General features: G+C 39.3%; 1 protein-coding gene across 16 annotated transcripts in view; it reads right to left on the bottom strand.

The window, feature by feature from the left end:
- KDM6A (lysine demethylase 6A) overlaps positions 1–23463 on the bottom strand; it is a 289478-nt gene that overhangs the window by 201511 nt on the left and 64504 nt on the right. For 15 of the 16 annotated variants that reach the window (XM_038390659.2, XM_043506376.1, XM_038390670.2 and 12 more), the window contains one exon: positions 18563–18612. The exons of the other annotated variant lie outside the window; for it this stretch is intronic. In XM_038390659.2, coding sequence (XP_038246587.1) covers positions 18563–18612 — 50 coding nt within the window. The remainder of the gene's footprint in view (positions 1–18562; positions 18613–23463) is intronic. 16 annotated transcript variants of the gene reach the window in all.

The raw sequence follows: 23463 nt of genomic DNA, 5'->3' as shown, positions 1-23463 counted from the left end.
GGATCCTAACTGCATGAAGATATCTACAAAAATCTACAAGACTAAGTAGGCAGATCTTCAAGATCCTCATAAGAGTATATAATATCTCTTCATTTAAACCACTAATGCTACATATGATTCTTAAGCAAAATCCTTGTTAAAAGCAGAGGAAGAAGAGGTGGCTAAGAATTACTTTATCTATGCAAAAGATTAGAAGTGGTACATGGCAGCTTCCCCCGCCCCCCCTGCCGCCAATCTTGAAATCATATGTGATAGCTGGCAAGATTGCCATCTTAAGTTTTCAGGGATGGGGGTTGAAATTCACTCACAAAGGGTAAATTCGAATCTTTTCAAACAACATTTAGGTTTTGAGAAGGGCCAGTTATCCAAGCAAAGGGATTATCTACATAGAGATGTTACACTGGATGTGAAGTTTAGTTTGTTCAATTTCAAGTGCTTTACGTCCACACACTACCTTTTCCCAAGTGAATTATTTGGCATCTTAGGTCACAATAACTAATTCTTCTTGCAACAGGTTTAACTGAGTATGTTCGCTTTAGCGTTTATGTGGACATTTTTAACTACTAAACTTCCGGCAGTCCTCCAGTTACTATCCCACAGTGCATGTTTTCACACCAGCATTGGCCTGTCTGGGTACCCTCCAATGGTCCAGAGTCATCTTGACTGCATATCACCGCTCCATTTAAAAGCTGGCAAACAGGAATGTCCCTTTCTGACAACAGGTAAAAGTGTGTTTACACCCCCAGGCCATGCCCCTACACTTCTGCATGGACCTTGTGAAGGTCTTGGACTTGAATGCCTTCTTTGGAGACAGGCATAGTCAGTCCCACTTGGAGAAAAGTCACTGGTATGCAAACATCTACAAACCATTGTCAGAACAAACACTGATGCGGCAACATTCCCAGACCTGGTCCCAATGCCAAGTCAAAGCAAAGAAGCTAGGGCAGAAGTACCTGAAGACAAGAGACCAGAACAGGACCACTGTTAATGCTTCCACTACTTGCCCATACTGAGAGGAACTGGACTGCACTTTTGCCAGCAATGTCACCAACATACCCAAGAATTATGTGATAGATAGTTTTCCCAGACAACACAGCAAGCACCCAGGAACCCACAGGAAGCTCCTTTAATCTCATGTATACCACAGGATCCAACAACAGAAGATTATTCTGGGCAGCCAAGAACTGTACAATATAGCAGCTTTGGACATGACATATGAACTCCATCTGGACAGCCATATAGAAACTGCTGTGGAGGAGAGCCAGCAAGCATTATGAAATGTATTCTAATACAGTTGCACAGGTAGATTTAAACAACTTTTTTTTTTTAAACAAGTACCAGATGTTTGCTGCCAAGTTGGGTGAAACTAGAAGCCCCTCCAACTGCTCAGCTGTAAAATTCCTCCATTCCCTATAATGTGCTTAAAATGGCATCCATGCCACAGACTGCAGTATATAACCCTACAACCATTGGCCACACTTGTCACCTCCATACCAGCCCCCTTCCTGAAATGGTTCCAGCTTCCCCTCTGTTCACTACCCCCATCCACTCTCCTTACCCTTCTCTCACACCAACTCCAGGTGTCATCACCACAGAGGTTAAAAAAAACAACACTATATGGAAGGCAAGTTTATTGTAGAGGCAGATACCAACAGAAAAAGTACTTTAGCTTATTAATGCATTCAACTTTTAGCTAATCCATTCACCTTTTAGCCACAGCACTGGGGGGCTAGTCTTAATTACTTCTCTTTCAGCCCTATATTTCTATGATTCAAATACTTAATCACGTTTACTCTTCCTTCCACTGTGTTAAACTCTTTAGTGATGATGTATTTTTCTGTAAATGACAAGTACAGAATAATGCAGATAATATGGAAAGGGAAATGGCCATGTGCTAAGGTCCAGAGGGTGATCATTAGATTAGCCTGGTCTCCCCATGCAAAAGATGGGGAGACCCAGCCCACTGTGGTGCTACCGCGGCGGGGGGGAATGGGCTGCTGGAATCATCTCCTCGGTCCTTAGGGTGATGACTGGTGGCCCGGCCCACCTTCCCCTCCTGCCTACAAAAAGTTGGTTGTCTTCCCTCACAAATGTGTGCACGCCTTCCCAGTGTTCCCCTCATGTTTGAATAGCCGCTCATTTCTCATTTTATTCAAAAAGACTCAAGCTCAACCAGAAGTTATGGGCTCAATGCAGGACTTTGTGAATAAAATTCTGTGCCCTGAGTTACAGAAGAGATCAAACTGGACAAACATAATGGTGCCTTCTAGCCTTTAAAATATAAAATGATCTGTGCAAATCTCTTGAAATGTCACTTTTGCCATCTTAGCTATGAGAAGCTGGGAGCAAGGAAAGAATAAGAGAAATTTCAGTTAAATTTTAACAAGTGTACATTTCATACTGTGGTACGATATGATATTGTCATCCTCATCCTTCCTTCTCCCACACTTTAATGGCCTTCATTACCAGTGGCATGTCAGAATCAGATTTTAAGGCCAGAAGGGACTGCTGTGATGATCTAATCCAACATCCTCTATAGCACAGGCCACAGAATTACCCTGAATTAATTCCAAGTTAAACTATAGAATCTTTTTTAGAAAAAGATCCAGTCTTGATTTTAAAATGGCCAGGGATGAAAAATCCACTAGATCCATTGCTTAAGTTGTTCCAAGAGTTAATTACCTTCACTGTTAAAAATGTGTGCTTTATTTCTGGCTTGAACTGTCTAGCTTCAAGTTCTAGCCATTGGTTCGTGTTGTATCTTTCTCTGCTACAGTGAAGAGCCAATCATCAGATATTTGTTCCCCATGTCTATATTTAGACTGATCAAGTCACTCACATTTCTCTTTGTTACGATAAATAAATTGATCTCCTTGAGTTTTTCCATTGTAAGGCATGTTTTTCAATCCTTTAATCATTCTCATGCCTCTTCTCTGAACCCTCTCCAATTTATCAACATCTTTCTTGAACTGTAAACAGAACCGAACACAATATTCCAGTAGCGGTAGCTTCAATGCTAAAATACAGAAGCAATACAACCTCTCTACTCCTATTCGAGATTCTTCTGTTTATGCATTCAAGGTTCACTTTAGCCTTTTTGGCCACAGCCTCGTGCTGGAAGCTCACATTCAACTGATTATTCACCATGACCCACAAGTCTTTTTCATAGTCACTGCTCCCCAGCATCAAGTCTCGCACCCCGCAAATATGGTTTACAGTCTATGTTCCCAAATGTATTATTTTTACATCTGATCATATTAAAATGCATATCATTTCTTTGTACCCAGCAATCCAGACTGATCTGTGTCAGTGAGCTGCCTCTTCATTATTTATCACTAGTTAAATTTTTGTGTTGTCTGGAAACATCTGTAGTATGCAAGGTCCTGGAAAAAATTTTGAAGGAGAAATTAGTTAAGGACATTGAAGTCAACGGTAAATGGGACAAAATACAACATGGTTTTACAAAAGGTAGATCGTGCCAAACCAACCTAATCTCCTTTTTTGAAAAGGTAACAGATTTTTTAGATAAAGGAAATGCAGTGGATCTAATTTACCTAGATTTCAGTAAGGCATTTGATACCGTGCCACATGGGGAGTTATTAGTTAAATTGGAGAAGATGGGGATCAATATGAACATCAAAAGGTGGATAAGGAATTGGTTAAAGGGAGACTGCAACGGGTCCTACTGAAAGGCGAACTGTCAGGTTGGAGGGAGGTTACCAGTGGAGTTCCTCAGGGATCGGTTTTGGGACCAATCTTATTTAATCTTTTTATTACTGACCTTGGCACAAAAAGTGGAAGTGTGCTAATAAAGTTTGCAGATGATACAAAGCTGGGAGGTATTGCCAATTCGGAGAAGGATCGGGATATTATACAGGAGGATCTGGATGACCTTGTAAACTGGAGTAATAGTAATAGGATGAAATTTAATAGTGAGAAGTGTAAGGTTATGCATTTAGGGATTAATAACAAGAATTTTAGTTATAAGTTGGGACGCATCAATTAGAAGTAACGGAAGAGGAGAAGGACCTTGGAGTATTGGTTGATCATAGGAGGACTATGAGCTGCCAATGTGATATGGCTGTGAAAAAAGCTAATGCGGTTTTGGGATGCATCAGGAGAGGCATTTCCAGTAGGGATAAGGAGGTTTTAGTACCGTTATACAAGGCACTGGTGAGACCTCACCTAGAATACTGTGTGCAGTTCTGGTCTCCCATGTTTAAAAAGGATGAATTCAAACTAGAGCAGGTACAGAGAAGGGCTACTAGGATGATCCGAGAAATGGAAAACTTGTCTTATGAAAGGAGACTCAAGGAGCTTGGCTTGTTTAGCCTAACTAAAAGAAGGTTGAGGGGAGATATGATTGCTCTCTATAAATATATCAGAGGGATAAATACAGGAGAGGGAGAGGAATTATTTCAGCTCAGCACCAATGTGGACACAAGAACAAATGGGTATAAACTGGCCACCAGGAAGTTTAGACTTGAAATCAGACGAAGGTTTTTAACCATCAGAGGAGTGAAGTTTTGGAATAGCCTTCCAAGGGAAGCAGTGGGGGCAAAAGATCTATCTGGTTTTAAGATTCTATTATTAAGATTGATAAGTTTATGGAGGAGATGGTATGATGGGATAATGGGATTTGGGTAAGTAATTGATCTTTAAATATTCAGGGTAAATAGGCCAAATCCCCTGAGATGGGATATTAGATGAATGGGATCTGAGTTACCCAGGAAAGAATTTTCTGTAATATCTGGCTGGTGAATCTTGCCCATATGCTCAGGGTTTAGCTGATTGCCATATTTGGGGTCGGGAAGGAATTTTCCTCCAGGGCAGATTGGAGAGGCCCTGGAGGTTTTTCGCCTTCCTCTGTAGCATGGGGCATGGTTGACTTGAGGGAGGCTTCTCTGCTCCTTGAAGTCTTTAAACCATGATTTAAGGACTTCAATAGCTCAGACATAGGTGAGGTTTTTCATAGGAGTGGGTGGGTGAAATTCTGTGGCCTGCGCTGTGCAGGAGGTCGGACTAGATGATCAGAATGGTCCCTTCTGACCTTAGTATCTATGAATCTACAAACTTTATCAATAACAATTTTATATGTTTTCTTCCAGGTGATTATAAAACATGTTAAATGTAGGGGGCAAGAAGCAATTCCTGCAGGCTTTTCCTGAAAAAAATACGTGGTTGATGATGACTCCTCATTTACATTTATATTTTGAGACTTGTCAGCCAATTTAACTCATTTAATTTGTGCCATATTAATTTTGTATTGTTCAAAATGTTATGCTGTACCAAGTCAAATGTCTTGCATAAGTCTAAGTATATAACATCAACACTTTTACACTTCAACCAAACATGCAATCTCATAAAAAAATAGTTAGACAAATCTATTTTCCATAAACCTATACACATTGATATTATATTACCCTACTTTAATTCTTTATTGATAGACCACGTATCAGCCATGCCAGTTGTTTGATCAGCATCAATGTCAGACTAAAAGGCCTATAGTTAACTGGGTCTTCCTATTTACCTCTTAAATATTGGCACTACTTTAGCTTTCTTCCAGTCTTCCAGAACTTCCCCAGTACTCTAAGAATTATTGAAAAAAAAACCTCAACATCATCAGTCCACTGAGCTGCTTAGCAAGCTCTTTTAAAACTCTTGGATACAAGCATCATTATTCACAAAATCACTTACGCATCTGTTTAAGCATATGTGGGCAGAAAGCTGGCTAGATCGGGCTCAGGAGGTAGTGATCAACTGCTCCAGGTCTAGTTGGCAGCCGGTATCAAAGTGGAGTGCCCCAGGGGTTGGTCCTGGGGTCGGTTTTGTTCAAGGTCTTCAGTAATGATCTGGGTAATGGGATGGATTGCACCCTCAGCAAGTTCGCAGATGACACTAAGCTGGGGGAAGAGGTAGATATGCTGGAAGGTAGGGATAGGGCCCAGAGGGACCTAGACAAATTGGAGGATTGGGCCAAAAGAAATCTGAAGAGGTTCAACAAGGACAAGTGCAGAATACTGTACTTAGAACAGAAGAATCCCATGCACTGCTACAGGTGGGGACCGACTGGCTAAGTAGCAGTCCTGCAGAAGAGGACCTGGGGATTACAGTGGATGAGAAGCTGGATATGAGTCAACAGTGTGCCCTTGTTGCCAAGAAAGATAACAGCATATTGGGCTGCATTAGTAGGAGCACTGCCAGCAGATCGAGGGAAGTGATTATTCCCCTCTATTCAGCACTGGTGAGGCCACATCTGGTGCATTGCGTCCAGTTTTGGGGCCCCCATTACAGAAAGGATGGGGACAAATTGGAGAGATCCCAGTGAAGGGCAACAAAAATAGTTAGGGGACTGGGGCACATGATTTATGAGGAGAGGCTGAGGGAACTGCAGAATAGTGAGGGTGGATTTGATAGCAGCCTTCAACTATCTGGAAGGGGCGGGAGGGTCCCAAAGAAGATGGAGCGAGTCTGTTCTCAGGGGTGACAGATGACAGAACAAGGAGCAATGGTCTTAAATTGAGGGGGGAGGTCTAGGTTGGATATTAGGAAAAACTATTTCACTAGGAGGGTAATGAAGCAGTAGAATGGGTTACCTCGGGAGACAGTGAAATCTCCATCCTTAGAGATTTTTAAGGCCGGCTTGACAAAGCCCTGGTTGAGATGATTTAGTTGGGGTTGGTCCTGCTTTGAGCAGGGGGTAAGACTAGATGACCTCCTGAGGTCTCTTCCAACCCTAATCTTCTATGATACTATATGACTACATAAGAACCTAAGAATGGTCATACTGGATCAGACCAATGGTTCATGTAGACCAATAAACCGTCTTCCACACCCAGTCGACTAGTCTCAGCTTCTGGCAGTCAGGCTTAGGGACACCCAGAGCATGGGGTTGTCCCCCTAACCATCTTGGCTAACAGACACTGATGGACTTATCCTCCATCAACTTACCTAATTATTTTCTTTTTGTGGATTCAAAAAAGGAGTACTTTTGGCACCTTAGAGACTAACAAATCCAGTTATACTTTTTGCCAGTGGATTTTGTGGAGGCCAAAAGTTCCACAGGTTTACTACGCATTGTGTGAAAATGTACTTCCTTTTGTTGGATTTAAACCTGCTGCCTATTAATTTCATTGGGTGACCCCTAGTGCTTGTATTATGTGAAAGGGTAAACACTTCCCTATTGACCTTCTCCATGCCATTCACGATTTTACAGACATCTACCATATCCGTTAGTCAGACCTTTTCTAAAATGAATAGTCCTACTCTTTTTAATCTCTCCTTGTATAGAAGCTGTTCTATATCCCTAATAATCTTTGTTGCCCTTTTGTGTATCATTTTCACTTCTAATATATCTTTTTTAGCGGAGGCAAACCGAACTGCATGCAATATTTAGTATGTGGGAATACCATGGATTTCTATAGTGACATTATGTTTTCTATCCCTTTCTTAATGGCTCCTAGCATTCAGTTGTTTCCCCCCCCCCAATGCTGCTGAACATTGAGTAGATGTTTTCAGAGAACTATTCTTTTCTTGAGTGGTGATAGCTAATTTAGAACCCATCATTTCATATTTTTATATATATATATATATATATATACACACACCCATATACATACACACAGTTGGTATTATGTTTTTCAATGTGTATTACTTGCTCTTATCAACACTGAATTTCATCTGCCATTTTGTTGCCCAGTCAGTCACCCAATTTTATGAGATCTTTGGAACTGTTCACAGTCTGCTTTAGACTTAACTATCTTGAGTAATTTTGCACTGTCTGCTAATTTTGCCACCTTGCTGCTTACCCCTTTTTCCAGATCATTCATGAATATGTTGAACAGTACAAGTCTCAGTACAGATCCATTAGGAACCCCACTATTTACCTCTCTCCACTACGAAAACTCACCATTTATTTCTACCCTTTGTTTCCTATCTTTTAACCAGTTACTGATCAAGAGAGGACCTTCCCTCTTATCCCATGATGGCTTCCTTGGCTTAGGAGTCCTTCTTGAGGGACCTCATCAAAGGCTTTCTGAAAATCCATGTACACTATATCCACTGGATCACACCTATCCACATGCTTGTTGCCACCAAAGAATTCTAATAGATTGGTGAGGCATGATTTCCCTTAACAAAAGCCATGTTGACTCTTCCTTGACATGTCGCGTTCATCTATGTATCTGATCATTCTGTTCTTTAGTATAGTTTCAATCAATTTGCTTGGTATTGATGTTAGGCTTAGTGGCCTGTAATTGCCCAGAATGCCTCTGGAGCTTTTTTTTTTTTTTTTAAAAAATTGGCATCACTTTAGCTATCCTCCATTCATCTGGTGCAGAGACTAATTTAAGTGATAGGTTACACACCACAGTTGTTAGTTCTGATATTCCACAGTTGAGTTCCTTCATGACTCTTGAATGAATATCCATCTGGTGATATTACTGTTAAATTTATCAATTTGATCTAAAACCACATCAACTGACACCTCGATGTGGGACAATTCCTCAGATCTGTAACCTTAAAAAAAAAAAAGGCTGAGGTGTGGGAATCTCCCTCACAATCTCTGTAGCAAAGACTTCATTTAGCTTTTCCATAATAGCCTTGTCTTCCTTGAGTGCCTTCTTTCACACCTCAAAATGTCCGCTGACTATTTGGCAGGCTTTCTGTTTGATGTACTTTTTAAAGCTTTGCTGTTTGTGTGACTTGCTAGCTACTCTTCAAATTCTTTTTTGGCCTAACTATAACTTTTATACTTGATTTGCCAGAGTTTATGCTCCTTTCTATTTTCCTCGGTAGGAGTTGATTCCCAATTTTTGTGTGTTTTTTCATCTAACTGCCTCTCTTATTCTGCTATTCATCTACAGCAATGGCTTTTTGATCTTATTGGGTTTTTTTGTTTGTTTGTTAATTTAGGATATACATTTAGTTTGAGACTATTATGGTGGGCCTTTTTTTAAGTTTCCAAGCAGCTTGCAAGCATTTCCACTTATATAGCTTCCTCATTTTTGTATAGCTCCTCTTTTAATATGCTACTATGATGGGTTTCTTTGTTATTTCCCCCCACCCTACAACACGCAAGAATGTTACGTTTAATTACATTATGGTTATTACTGAGTGGTTCAGCTATATTCACCTCTTGGACCAGATCTTGTGCTCCTTAGGACTAAATCAAGAATTGCCTCTCCTATTGTGGGTTCCAGGACTAAATGCTCCAAGTAGTAGTCATTTCCATCCCACCATCAACCACAGCCTGGACCAGTCCACACAAGAGATCCACTTCCTGGACACTACAGTGCTAATAAGCGATGGTCACAAACACCACCCTATATCGGAAACCTACTGACCGCTATTCCTACCTACATGCCTCTAGCTTTCATCCAGATCATACCACACGATCCATTGTCTACAGCCAAGCTCTACGATACAACCGCATTTACTCCAACCCCTCAGACAGAGACAAACACCTACAAGATCTCTATCATGCATTCTTACAACTACAATACCCACCTGCTGAAGTGAAGAAACAGATTGACAGAGCCAGAAGAGTAACCAGAAGTCACCTACTACAGGACAGGCCCAACAAAGAAAATAACAGAACGCCACTAGCCGTCACCTTCAGCCCCCAACTAAAACCTCTCCAACGCATCATCAAGGATCTACAACCTATCCTGAAGGATGACCCATCACTCTCACAGATCTTGGGAGACAGACCAGTCCTTGCTTACAGACAGCCCCCCAACCTGAAGCAAATACTCACCAGCAACCACACACCACACAACAGAACCACTAACCCAGGAACCTATCCTTGCAACAAAGCCCGTTGCCATCTCTGTCCACATATCTATTCAGGGGATACCATCATAGGGCCTAACAGCATCAGCCACACTATCAGAGGCTTGTTCACCTGAACATCTATCAATGTGATATATGCTATCATGTGCCAGCAATGCCCCTCTACCATGTACATTGATCAAACTAGAGACAGTCTCTACGTAAAAGAATGAATAGACACAATCAGACGTCAAGAATTATAACATTCAAAAACCAGTCGGAGAACACTTCAGTCTCTCCGGTCACTCGATTACAGACCTGAGGGTGGCTATCCTTCAACAAAAAAAACTTCAAAAACAGACTCCAATGAGAGACTGCTGAATTGGAATTAATTTGCAAACTGGAAGCTATTAACTTAGGCTTGAATAGAGACTGGAAATGGATGAGTCATTACACAAAGTAAAACTATTTACCCATGTTATTTCTCCCCCGCACCACCCCCCCCCCACTGTTCCTCAGATGTTCTTGTTAACTGCTGGAAATAGCCTACCTTGCTTGTCACCATGAAAGGTTTTCCTCCTTTCCCCCCCCTGCTGCTGGTGGGGATGGCTCATCTTAAGTGATCACTCTCCTTACAGTGTGTATGATAAAAACCATTGTTTCATGTTCTGTGTGTGTGTGTATATAAATCTCCCCACTGTATTTTCCACCAAATGCATCCGATGAAGTGAGCTGTAGCTCATGAAAGCTTATGCTCAAATAAATTTGTTAGTCTCTAAGGTGCCACAAGTACTCCTTCTCTTTTTGCGAATACAGACTAACATGGCTGCTACTCTGAAACCTAGAAATTGTCTCTCTGCATCCCGTCCTAAGGGACATATTCCCAGTCAATAAGGGGATAATTGAATTCCCCCATTATTATTGCATCTTCTATTTTTGTAGCCTCTCTAATCTCCACAAGCATTTCATAACCATCATCCCGTTCAGGTGGTTGGTAGTATATTCCTACTGCTTTACTCTTATTCAAGCATGGATTTCTATCCATAGAGATTCTGTGGTACTGGTTTGATTCATTTAAGATTTTTACTATATATCAGAATCCCGTTTATCTGACTCTCCATTTTCTGGCTCTCCATATTAACCGAACAACCAGCACATGGAGGTCCAGAAGCAGGTGATCTCTCCTGTGGCCGCTAGATGGCGCTGAAGCCTTGCACTTTTCCTTTCTCCGGATTATCTGAATTTTTCATTATCCTATCTGGCCCCAATCCCAATTAGATCAGATAAACGGGTTCTGCTGTATTTGAGTCTATGCTTTCTTTACTATATACGGCCATTCCCTCACCAGCACAACCTGCTCTGTCATTCCTATATATTTTATACTCTGGTATCACCATGTCCCATATCATCATGGTATGATTATGGTGAAGGCCAAGACTATAACAGCTTTCCAAAAAAAAAAAAAAAAAGTTCATGGAGGATGGGTCCATCAATGGCTACGAGCCAGGATGGGAGGGATGGTGTCCCTAGCCTCTGTTAGTCAGAAGCTAGGAATGGGCAGCAGGCAATGGATCACTTGGATTACCAGTTCTGTTCATTCTCTCTGAAATATCTGGCTTTGACCACTGTCGGAAAACAGTTTACTAGGCTAGATGGACCTTTGGTCTGACCCAGTATGGCCATTCTTATGTTCATCATTCCACCAAGTTTCTGTGATGCCTTTTATATCAATAGTCTCATTTAATATTAGGCACTCAAGTTCACCCATTTTAGTATTTAGATTTCTAGCATTTGTATACAAGCACATATAAAGTTTGTTAATATATAGTTGACAGCCTTCATGTGATGTAATTAAATGAGACTTTTTTTTTTTTTTTTAAACACTGTCTCTCTCTGTCTTCAACTCCTCCTTGTACTTTATCATCTTCTATCCTGTCCTCTTTATGCTACCAATCTGGTTCTGTTTTGGTTTAGGTAGAAGCCCTTATTTCCTGTATAGGTTGCTCCTTTCCCAGAAGGTTCCCCAGTTCCTCAGAAACCTAAATCCTCCTCCGCCCACTACCGTCTCATCCCTGCATTTAGACCCTGCAATTCTGCCTAACTGGCCCTGCACGTGGAACTAGAAGCATTTCAGACAATGCTACCTTGGAGGTCTTAGACTTCAATATCTTTCCTAGCAGCCTAAATTTGGCCTCCAGGACCTGTCTCCCACCTTTCTCTATGTCACTGGTGCCTACATGTACCAATACCATTACCTAGATGTCTCGAGAGGTCCACAATCTTCATCCCCGAAAGACAATTTACCATACGGTTCTCCTGTTCATCACAAACCCATCTATCTATATTTCTAATAAACAAATCCCCCATTACCGTTACTTGTCTCTTTTTAATAACTCGAGTTCCCTCCCGCAAAGGGATACCCTCAGTGCAAGACGATGCCATAACGTCATCTGGAAGAAGGGTCCCAACTATGGGATTGTCTCCCTCTGCTCCACTGGATATTCTCCTCCACAGGGACTTTTATACTCCACAACAGCACAGAAGCTGTCAGACTGGGTATGGGACTGCTCTACTGTGTCCCGGAAAGTCTCATTATGTACGTACCCCAGGTTTGCTCCTCCACTTCAACCACTCTGATCTCAAGACCCTGTACTCCACCTCTGAGGACCAAGAGTTGCTAGCACTAAATGCACAGATATGCCACCTCTCCACAATGGAGATAATCATACATGCTCCATTCAGTGCAATACACTAGATAAATATAGCAAGCAGAGTGGGGGGCTGTTTTTTTCCCCCCCCTCCTAATACACAACAGAAATACTTACTCAACACTTCTGCCTTGTCTGCATTATTACTGACAATTCTCCCGTTTCCATCTAGTAATAAATCAATTCAGATTCTTAATTTATTTTGTTAGAAAATGATGTACGATGCATTTCTTGTTTACTAGATGATTCATTTCTTACTCATGACTTGTATCAAGCTCTATTTTGATGGCAATTGGAATTCAATTAAAATGCACAGAAACAGCATTTTATTATTCATAAATAAAACTCTTAAGTGTGCTGGATACATAAAATAAAAGTTTGTCAAATGTGTTTTACATTTCATACTGCTTTATTAAACAAAAAAGTATGATCTATAGTTCATGAATTGAACTTATTACTCTTTCTGGTCACCATGTTCTTCATTGTTTTAGAAACAGATCTCATCCTCTCACACTTGTTTTTCTTTTCCCATTCCATTAATAAAAAATAAGCTTTCTTCCCTTTTCAACTCCCAATTTCTTTCCTAACTTTCCATGAACTAAACATATAGTCATTGAACTAAACATGTAGAAATGAAGAAAGTATTCTTTCTGCACCTGTAGAAGCAGCTATTGCAGTCGAAAGCTTGTTACGCACTTCAACAAACTCTGTTTCCAGGTGCTTCGCAAGTGATTTCCACTAATTCAGTGGTATGCCTTTCTTTAAAGCTTCAGCTACAAAAATGTATTGCTTAATTATTTTTTATTTAATGTAAATGATTTTTGTAGATTATAATGAATTTACGCCTTAAGATAGGGTGTCATTTTCAAATTTTAAAAGAAAAATTTTAATTTCAATAAACTTTTTTTAAAAAAAATACCATTTTTATCTACCATTATTACTGATTAACAACAAGCAATGCCTTTTCCTGTGACTTAGCTTAAAATTTATTTTTTTCTGTCTTCATTTTTATATAAGAGTAAAAGTGGATAATTGTCTAACTATTCATCAAAATAGAAATTTTAGAATCCAACTAAGCCACTAAAACTCAGTTTTTTTTTCTGCTTTTCACTTTTTATACTCAACAGTATTCAGTGTATTATCACTTGCAAATTATGAACAGATTGCCAATACTTTTTATCCCAAGGAGAACTATGTATAAATGAGTTTGTGTAGCATCCCACCATCCCCCTAGAAATAGCACTGAACACTTAACAAGACGATAAAAAAAAAAAAAAGCCTGAATAGAAAAAGTTAGTGAAAAATAGGCACAACACGAATAATTCTAAAAATACTTTTTGGACAGGAATGATGTTCTCAAAAAGTGAAATGACAAAATTATATAAAACTCAGGTTTGAATGCCACACATTAGAGTATACCATAGCGAAAGAATAATCACTTGCTGACTTAGACACAATGGTGAAAATCCTGAACTGCAGTTTACATCTGATTAGACATACCCTGTCAGGAGGTCCCAAACATAATCAAGGCCAGCTCTCCATCTACGCGTTTTATATTCATATATTAAATGAGAAACAGTAGAACCATAATACTCTTATTTCAACTATACAGTACCTACATACATGTAAACTCATTACAGATTCACTTCACCAGTGTACAGCAGATTTTGCACTGGTGCAGTTTGAAGCCTACAACTCTCACTAACATTTGGCATATGATCCTTTGACACTCAAGTACGGAAACTTCTAAATATTCTCACAGCAGCAACTGAAAGCTGGTATAGTGAGAACTACAGCAGCTGGGCCAAATAATTCACCATCTATGTAGTCTCCCTCATACAACCAATTAAAGTGTTGCATATAAGTCAACTGCAGAATAAGGTTATGTGTTGAATTGCTTCTGATATCACAATGGTCCAGGATTCATACCTTACCGTAACTGAAAGCCTGTACTAATGCACAGATGTACTTTGTAGAGTCAAAATGGCTGAGAATTTAAACAATGGATGGTAACAAAGATCAATGATGTTTGAATCTGGTGATATTCTAAACCCTGCTAGTAGCTGTTTCATCGCTTCACATTGACAGAAATATTCTAAGTCTCAGAATGACAATCCTGGAATATTATTATATAGATGAGGCCTTTTACATGGCTTGGAGATGGAGCTTTTTCTTGCCATCCCTTCAAAAAAAATCTGTTTTTGGTTTTGGTAGCTTAATTGGCGACACTTAACACCCCCTCCCCAAAAAAAATTAAAAGCATTTCAACAAAAGTAATCGAAAATTTACTGTTACACTATTTGTTTCTCTCCACAAAATATTTAAATTACAAAGTACATCAAGACAAGCTATAATACGGTCACCTAAAATGCACTGGAAACAATCTGAGCTGTAGGACTTCCTATGGTCTTGTTGTACAATTTTTCTTTGAATCAGACATTTTAACCAAAACAAAAAGATTTTTTTTTACAGAATACACATTAAGGAAAAGAGGAAAATCCACACAACTGAGAGGAAGATCATTCTCCAGCCCCATTCCAGGCAGCTTTGCAACTGTTATTGCAACCTGGCACTGCAATAGAGCCTACCTCTTTCTTAAGGGAGGAGGGAATGGTTGGTCTGTACATTCCTACTGTCATAATATACCTAAGTAGTCCCACCCTAAAAAAATTTAGAATCAGAAAAGAGAAAAAAGAAGTGATTCTTATTTCTGTTCCAAGAATGACTAAAGTAAAAGTAAAGCCCAACAGTAACTATATAGTAGGTAGTGACAGCACAATTTAGAATAATGTCCCATTCGGATGAGACCAAGCAGCAGCAAAACTGGCCATTTTGTACCAGCCACACTGCTCTTGCAATACCAAAATGAAGGTTACTTACCTGTAACCAGCATTCTGTGAAACGACCTTTGCATGGTCCCACTCTTGGGATGTGCAGACTATGCAGCTAGGACTTCAGTGCATAACCAAGAGTAGGAATGTGCAGAGGCCACTTGAAGAAAAACTGTAAATAATTAACTCAGTACAAATATAGAACTTTTTAAACAGGTTAGTAAAATAAATGCAACTTGTGTTTACCATAAAAATCTCTTGGATTGTGCAACAACGAAGTAAATTATTTCTTTTAAACATATTCATTTAATTTAGCACAGACACTGAGTTAAGTTTAAAATCAAATACGCCTAACAAAAATATACAACTCACTCTACACCCCAACACGACAGTGAAACGTCTATTGCATAATCAGTATCTCTTCTGAGGTGAGCTATTAAAACGTGAGCGAGACAAGTGATCCAAATCAAAAAATGCTCTTAGATGTTTAACATAGAAATGATGCCTACAGCATAGTCACAGTTAGAATAGATTGCCTGATAATTAACCAATTGTCCCTGCACTTTGATTTAGTTAACCTAAAGGTTACAATGAATCTATAAGACTATGGACAGCAGAATATCAAATCTCTGCTTTTTAAAAAAAAAAAAAAAAAAAAATCATCCCTTTTTAAGTTCAACTGCTAACAGTTCTTAAGAATGACCTCAGCTCCAAAACCTCTCCCGACTGGACACTTTTCGGGTGGCTGTACAGTAGTGGAGCCTCTGAGGATACTAGTCCAGCTAGAGTAGCCCCCACCAATTGATCCTACTGTGCCCAAAAGAGGGAGTGACCAGTAAATCCATGTAAAACCAATCAAGTCTTTCCTCCTTCAAATTCCTTTTGTACACCTGCATACAGGGAGCCTCTCTAGAGCTAGCATCACATAGTACACAATCCCCTCAGGGCCTTCAAATCCTGCCCTTTCCTCCACATGCAACCGAACATATTTTATCCAACTACAGACAACACCCCACGTGGGAAGAGACAGAGCAGAATTTGTCAAATTACACTCTGATTTCATATGCTACTCGAAGACAACAAAAAGTTGATATAAAGCTATCAGTCAAAAATCAATACATAAGAACAGAAGAGCGGCCATAGTTGGTCAGACCAAAGGTCCATCTAGCCCAGTATCCTGTCTTCTGACAGTGGCCAATGCCAGGTGCCCCAGAGAGAATGAACAGAACAGGCAATCACCAAGTGATCCATCTCCTGTCGCCCATTCCAAGCTTCTGGCAAACAGAGGCTAGGGACACCATCTTTCCCATCCTGACTAATACTTACTGATGGACCTTATCATTTATGACTCAATTCAGCAAAGCATCATTACTCACAAAATCACTTAAGGATCATATGTTTAAGCATAGGTGGGCAGAAAGCTGGCTAGATTGTTGGGCTCAATGGATAGTGATCAACGGCTCGAGGTCTAGCTGACAGCCAGTGTCAAGCGGAGTGCCCCGGGGTCAGTCCTGGGGCCGGTTTTGTTCAAGGTCTTCAGTAATGATCTGGATGATGGGATGGATTGCACCCTCAGCAAATTCACGGATGACACTAAACTGGGGGGAGAGGTAGATACGCTGGAAGGTAGGGATAGGGCCCAGAGAGACCTAGACAAATTGGAGGATTGGGCCAAAAGAAATCTGATGAGGTTCAACAAGGACAAGTGCAGAGTCCTGCACTTAGTACGGAAGAATCCCATGTACTGCAACAGGCTGAGGACCGACTGGCTAAGCAGCAGTTCTGCAGAAAAGGACCGGGGGATTACAGTAGATGAGAAGCTGGATATGAGTCAACAGCGTGTCCTTGTTACCAAGAAGGTTAACGGCATATTGGGCTGCATTAGTAGGAGCATTGCCAGCAGATGGAGGGAAATCTTTATTCCCCTCTATTCGGCACTGGTGAGGCCACATCTGGAGTATTCCATCCGGTTTTGGGCCCCCCACTATAGAAAGGATGTGGAGAAATTTGAGAGAGTCCAATGGAAGGCAACAAAAATGATTAGGGGGCTGGGGCACATGACCTATGAGAAGAGTGAGGGAACTGGGCTTATTTAGTCTGCAGAGGAGAAGAGTGAGGGGAGTGGGTTGATAGACTTCAACTACCTGAAGGGGGGGTTCCAAAAAGGATGGAGCTAGGCTATTCTCAGTGGTAGCAGATGACAGAAGCAGCAGCAGTGGTCTCAAGTTGCAGTGGGGGAGGTCTAGGTTGGATATTAGGAAAAACTATTTCACTAGGAGGATCCTGAAGCACTGGAATGGGTTACCTCAGGAGGTGGTGGAATCTCCATACTTAAAAACCGCTAAGGCCCAGCTTGACAAAGCCCTGGCTGGGATGATTTAGTTAGGGTTGGTCCTGCTTTGAGGAAGGGGTTGGACTAAATGACCTCCTGAGGTCTCTTCTAACCCTAATCTTCTATGATTCTATGAACTTTAAGCATGACACAAAGTTGGTCATATGCTCTAGCACTTTTCTGAATAGAGACTGACTTAAGCGTTTTCTGGAATTAGAGGCTTAAATCAGTGTTACAGAATTTTTCCATATGAAAATAAAATCATATACAATATTGTTTTCTACACTTTGTCATAAAGGATTTTTCACCTTTACAATCTTGCCACCTTTGCTTACACTTGTTAAAGATACCATTATTAATATAGATACAAGTGTGAATATATATACACACATATACATATACATATACATACATACATATATATATATTTATTTTTTAAGAGTCTGCATAAAAAGACACTTCCTTGTTTGTGGTCTAATTGAATTCTAATACAATACTGAAAGTACTTCAAATAATAATGTCCCATGGTCACCATGGAAATCAAAAGTACATCAGGAAAAATGCCCTGGAGTTAAGGCCAAAACTTGCACAGAAGTTTTCATGTGATTGCAATTCTCAAACCTGCTCAAATATCTCACAGGGGTAATTTATGAAAAATTGCAGTAAAGATGATCAAAACAAAATTCCACAAAAAACATGACTAGTTTTTGGAAGTGTTAGCTAGTTAAACTAGTAAGTGAACTGAGCAAAAGGTTTGTTTCTATTTTTAACTTAGACAAATTGTATGTACAGAAGGGGGAACATTTCCATTAATACGAATGTTACATGGCAAAAAATAGATGCTGCGGAGTTATACCCACATTAACCCACTTTAGGAATCCAAACATTTAGAAGACAATTAGAAAAAAATATGTACAGACCTTCCAGTAGTCAGACTGTAAACTGTAATACCTCTGGTAGGCAGATAATGCTGCAATAGAGAAAAAGGTGGTGGTTTTTTAAAAAGAACAAGACTGAAAATAAAGCCTTAAGGATATAAAAATATGCAATATGGAAATAATAGCGTTACTTTTAATTATTACTTTAAATTATTTAACAATAACTATGAACTGTTATGGATAGAGTATTTTCTGAAGATTACAATTTTGCTGTATAAAGTGTCTCAACCAAAAAGTGAATGTTATCATGATTTACATAAAATTCAATCTAGTAACATTTTAAAGTAAGTTTATGAAAGAAATTTATTGGCTGAAATTTTGGTTTGACAAAGCTGCTATTGATTAAAAAATTTAAATCACTTAGCATGTTTACAATGCTCTCTGGTATCTTGCACAATTTTTGCAAGGGAAAAAGAGCAGACTGATCTACAGAAAGATTACAGAAGAAGCACGCTCTCCCTTTCCATGATCAGATAAAGGGTGGTGACAGTGGGAGTAAAGCTTCAATTTTATCCAACACCTACCAAGCCCAAGACCATTATGAAAGACAGAGCTTTTAAAATGGGTCTAGAGACAGCATTCTGGTATGAATCACTGAATTACCATATTTTGGAGATTCTCAACAAATCATAGTTCCTGAAACTTACTGCTCTCCCCTCAAAAAAATTCTGGTTAATAGGTTTAGTCTTTTGGCAAGTAAATGTCTGTCTGGTTTTCTGTGTGTGTGTGGATATATTTTTTTTTTTTTAAATAAGCACAAGTCAAGCCCCACCTTTGCTAATTAATGCACTCACTGCCAGACAGGCATAAATACAGGGCTTATGTTCTTATGAAAACAGGTGCCATGCAAAAACACAAGTAGCATTTTAAATAACGATCCATTAATACCTTAAAAAGTCAATATTTTCAACTCTGAAAAGTATCCATTTCATAAGAAATTTAATTAAGTTTAATAGTAGCATCCAATGTGCTAAGAACTTTCCAAAGACTCAAAAGGAACTGTGCCTGCTTTGAGGAGCTCACAATCCAAGGAAAGACAGGAAAGCAGACCATTATGGGGAATGGGAAAAGCAATAGGCTTTCTATATACAAAATTAACTCACTGAAGCACCACAGAGTGGGTCTCTAAATTATAGCATACTTGGTAAGCGCATCCCCTACATACTCAGTTACATAACAGACCAAGAGCCATTCAAGACTTTCAGAAATATCGCAGATACTTAAGAGCAAGAGTACAAATATATATTTACAAAAAACAGTGTATTTCTAGATCAAGCTCCTCACCATGCGATTGGATCTAATCTGGGACTTTTTGGGAATACTATCATATTACATGAAAAGTACGAATGTAGAAGTTGTAACACAAATCTAAAACTATATTCAAAGTTAAGAAAAATATTTCATCTTTTACACCTGACATCCATGAGTCCAAAATCATCAACTTAAGTTACAGATATAACAGCAAGCTTCACTGATTTGCTATATTTTGATGATCTGTCAGCCTTATTCTTAAATTTGATATTATTTTGAGAAGCCATAAGGATTTGGGGTTTGGTTTTTTGTTGTTTTTTTTTGGTTAGTTAGTTTTAAACAACCTGTAGTTACTTTATAAAGGGACCACATCAACATTTTTGGCTGCATGCAACACAAGATACTGTAGATTTACATTCTTTCTATTTACACCTATCTACCCCACAAGTCACTTTTACTCTTCAGACTGAACACCATTAATAATGCATAGCAGTTATATGTATAGCTTATCTGAATAAGATTATTCTGAAAAGAACTCTAAACACTTAATCCAACTGACCATTTCATGACAATTAATTCAAACACAGTTTTTAAAAAATATTAAGTCTCTTTACACACACACACACACACACACACACACACACAAACTCTTGTATAAGTCTAAAATCAGCTGCGATATTAATCATAGGCTGTGATATTTTACAGTATCACTAACAAACTTTCCCAATTTACACACCTCAGATATTCATATTGAGTTTAATCTACAAAGACAAGTAATTTTTGAACACATGGATGACCTTCCTCTGCCAATCATCTATAAAACAAGAGATTTTGCTATAAGAATCTGAAACATTACAAGAAAGAAAAAGAGTCCACCTAAAACTGAAGTTACAAGATTACTGTTTTTAAACAATACAAATAATTTTAAAAAGAGTACATTAAGATTTAACAAACTGTAGTAATTAAGAGAACGTTTTTATATAGAATTGCATTTCATTGCACTATAATAATAATCAAGAAAAACATGTTAAACAGTCAAAAGTTTTTATATATATTTTTAAAGAAATTTAAGCCCAAGTTCATATCAATAATACTTCAATAGGAAATTTTTTAAAGTCTTGTTAAAACCTCAAAACTGAAAAAACTAAGTTTTACCATTCATACTTTTTTAAAACTTCCTCAGCTTTGGAAACAAATTTCACCAGTCAGTCATTTTCACTTAGATGAGAGTCATTCACTTTCTGGTTTTCATACATTAAAATAATGTTGTGACTTCTGTTTTCACAACTCCTAAAGAATGTTTAAATTAAAAAAGTTAATTTGAAAGAACTTTCCTAAAAAGATTGGGAGGGGGCCTAAGGTTTTTTGTTTGTTTGGTTTTTTTTACTATAACGAAGACCATTTTCAATAGAGATGTTTAAAAGATAAGGGAACACTTCTAAATTAATAAATACTACTCAAAGGATACAAGTGATATGCATCTCAGATTAAGAAAATTAGTTAATGAATTTACCAAGCTGACAACTGTTGCTGAAAAGTCCTACACGAATATGGAAACCCTGCAGGCTGCAAAAATAAACAGGCTTAGCTACTACCTTACAGTGAGCCCAAACGAATTCCATAATATGATTAAAGTATTGAGGGAAAAAAAGTATGATTCCCATCTGAGTTTATTATAAACAGTATTATAGGAAGAACTGTTTTTTTTTTTAAACCAATTTAGTGTATGAAGGGAACACACTGCTATTATAATAGAGGAAGTTGAAAGCACCTCTTTTCAAAAAGTCTGCAGAATAGAGCCTGGCAATTACAGGCCAGTAAGCCTAATTTCAGTATCAGGCAACTATACTGGTTTAGTAAAAAAACAGAATTACCAGCCACAGATAAACACATGTTGGAAGAGTCAACACGGCTTCTGTAAAAGGAAATCATGCCTTACCAATCTATTGGAATTCTTCGAGAGTACCAATATACATGTGGAGACTGATGATCCAGTGGATATAGTATATTTGGACTTTCAGAACGCCTTTGACAAGATCCTTCACCAAAGGCTCTTAAAGTATGCACTCATGGAATAAGAAGGATGGTCCTCTCCTATCTTTTAACCAATTACTAATCTATGAAACAAAGGATAGGAATAAATGGTCAGATTTCATAATGGAGAGAGGTAAATAGTAGCATCCACCAAGGATCTGTAGTGGGACCTGTACTCTTTAACATTCATAAATAATCAGAAAAAGGGAGTAAACAGCAAGGTGGCTAAGTCTGCAGAGGAGACAAAATTACTCAAGATTATTAAGTCCAAAGCCGAAGGTGAAGACTTACAAAGGGACCTCATAAACCTGGGTGATAGGGCAACAAAATGGCAGATGAAATTCAATGTTAATAAGTGCAAAGTAATACATATTGGAAAACCTAATTAGAGCTCTGTGTGGATACGAATTTATATCCGAGGATATAAATCGGTATCTGTGAAACCGCAGGACTCTCCAGAGAACCGCAGCAACAAAAGGAGCAGAGCGTGGGGCTGCCGCTTCCAGGAGCTAGCACCCCACACTAGCAGCTCCTCTGGCACGGTTGTCCCATCTTCAGCTCCACCCACTGGAGCAGGCACCAGGCTCACTGGCAGCTGTCCCTGGTCATAATTTTGAGTTCAAGCGGCACGCATGCCCCCAGACAGGAGAGGAGACAGCTTCGTGGAAGGGACGGGGCAGGGCTAGGGGTGGTACAGCCACGCCGGAGAAGCTGCTGGTGCGGGGCGCTGGTTCCGGGGAGCTGTGGCCCCATGTTCTCTTTTTGCCGCTGCAGTTCCCAGAAGAGCCCTGCGTTCCATAGATATCAATTTATATCTCTAGATATAAATTTTTATCCATGCAGGGCTCTAAACATAATCCCAACTATACATACAAAATGATGGAGTCTAAATTAGCTGTTACCACTCAAGAAAGATGAGGTTAGTCACCCTATGCCATAACTGAGGTTCGAGATGTGTCCCTATGGGTACTCCAGTTTAGGAGTGTCTGAGTCCCTGCGCCTAAAATCAGAGATTTTTGGTAGCAGGGTCAATTTGGGCGGCACATGCGCTCTCCCCATCTTGCACTGCATTTGGCCGCTATGTAGCGCTGTGCAGCCAAACAGCCCTCAGTTCCTTCTGTACCACAGTCTGTATACAAAAAGAAAAGGAGTACTTGTGGCACCTTAGAGACTAACAAATTTATTTGAGCATAAGCTCATGAAAGCTTATGCTCAAATAAATTTGTCTCTAAGGTGCCACAAGTACTCCTTTTCTTTTTGCAAATACAGACTAACACGGCTGCTACTCAGAAACCAGTCTATATACAAGAACTCTGAAGTAGACGAGATGGGGGAAGGTAGTGGAGCACAGATAGGGATAATACTTGAAGAAGAGAACGTTATTTGCCATGTGCAATAACACTGGGTTTCGGAATTGGATTCTTTATTGATGATAAAACAGTCAGTTCTAATAGTGCATCAGATGCTGATTTGAGTGATTGCATAATGCTCTGTAAATGTGTGAACAGATGCCCAGGTCACTGCTCTACAAATGTTTGTAATCAAAACATTGTTCAAGGAAGCTCTAGAGGTGGAGAGTCATCTTGTACAGTGTGTTT

Source organism: Dermochelys coriacea, chromosome 1 (assembly GCF_009764565.3).
Source record: "Dermochelys coriacea isolate rDerCor1 chromosome 1, rDerCor1.pri.v4, whole genome shotgun sequence".
In the NCBI taxonomy this organism is placed as follows: domain Eukaryota; kingdom Metazoa; phylum Chordata; order Testudines; family Dermochelyidae; genus Dermochelys; species Dermochelys coriacea.
This window is presented reverse-complemented; position numbering and strand designations above follow the sequence as displayed.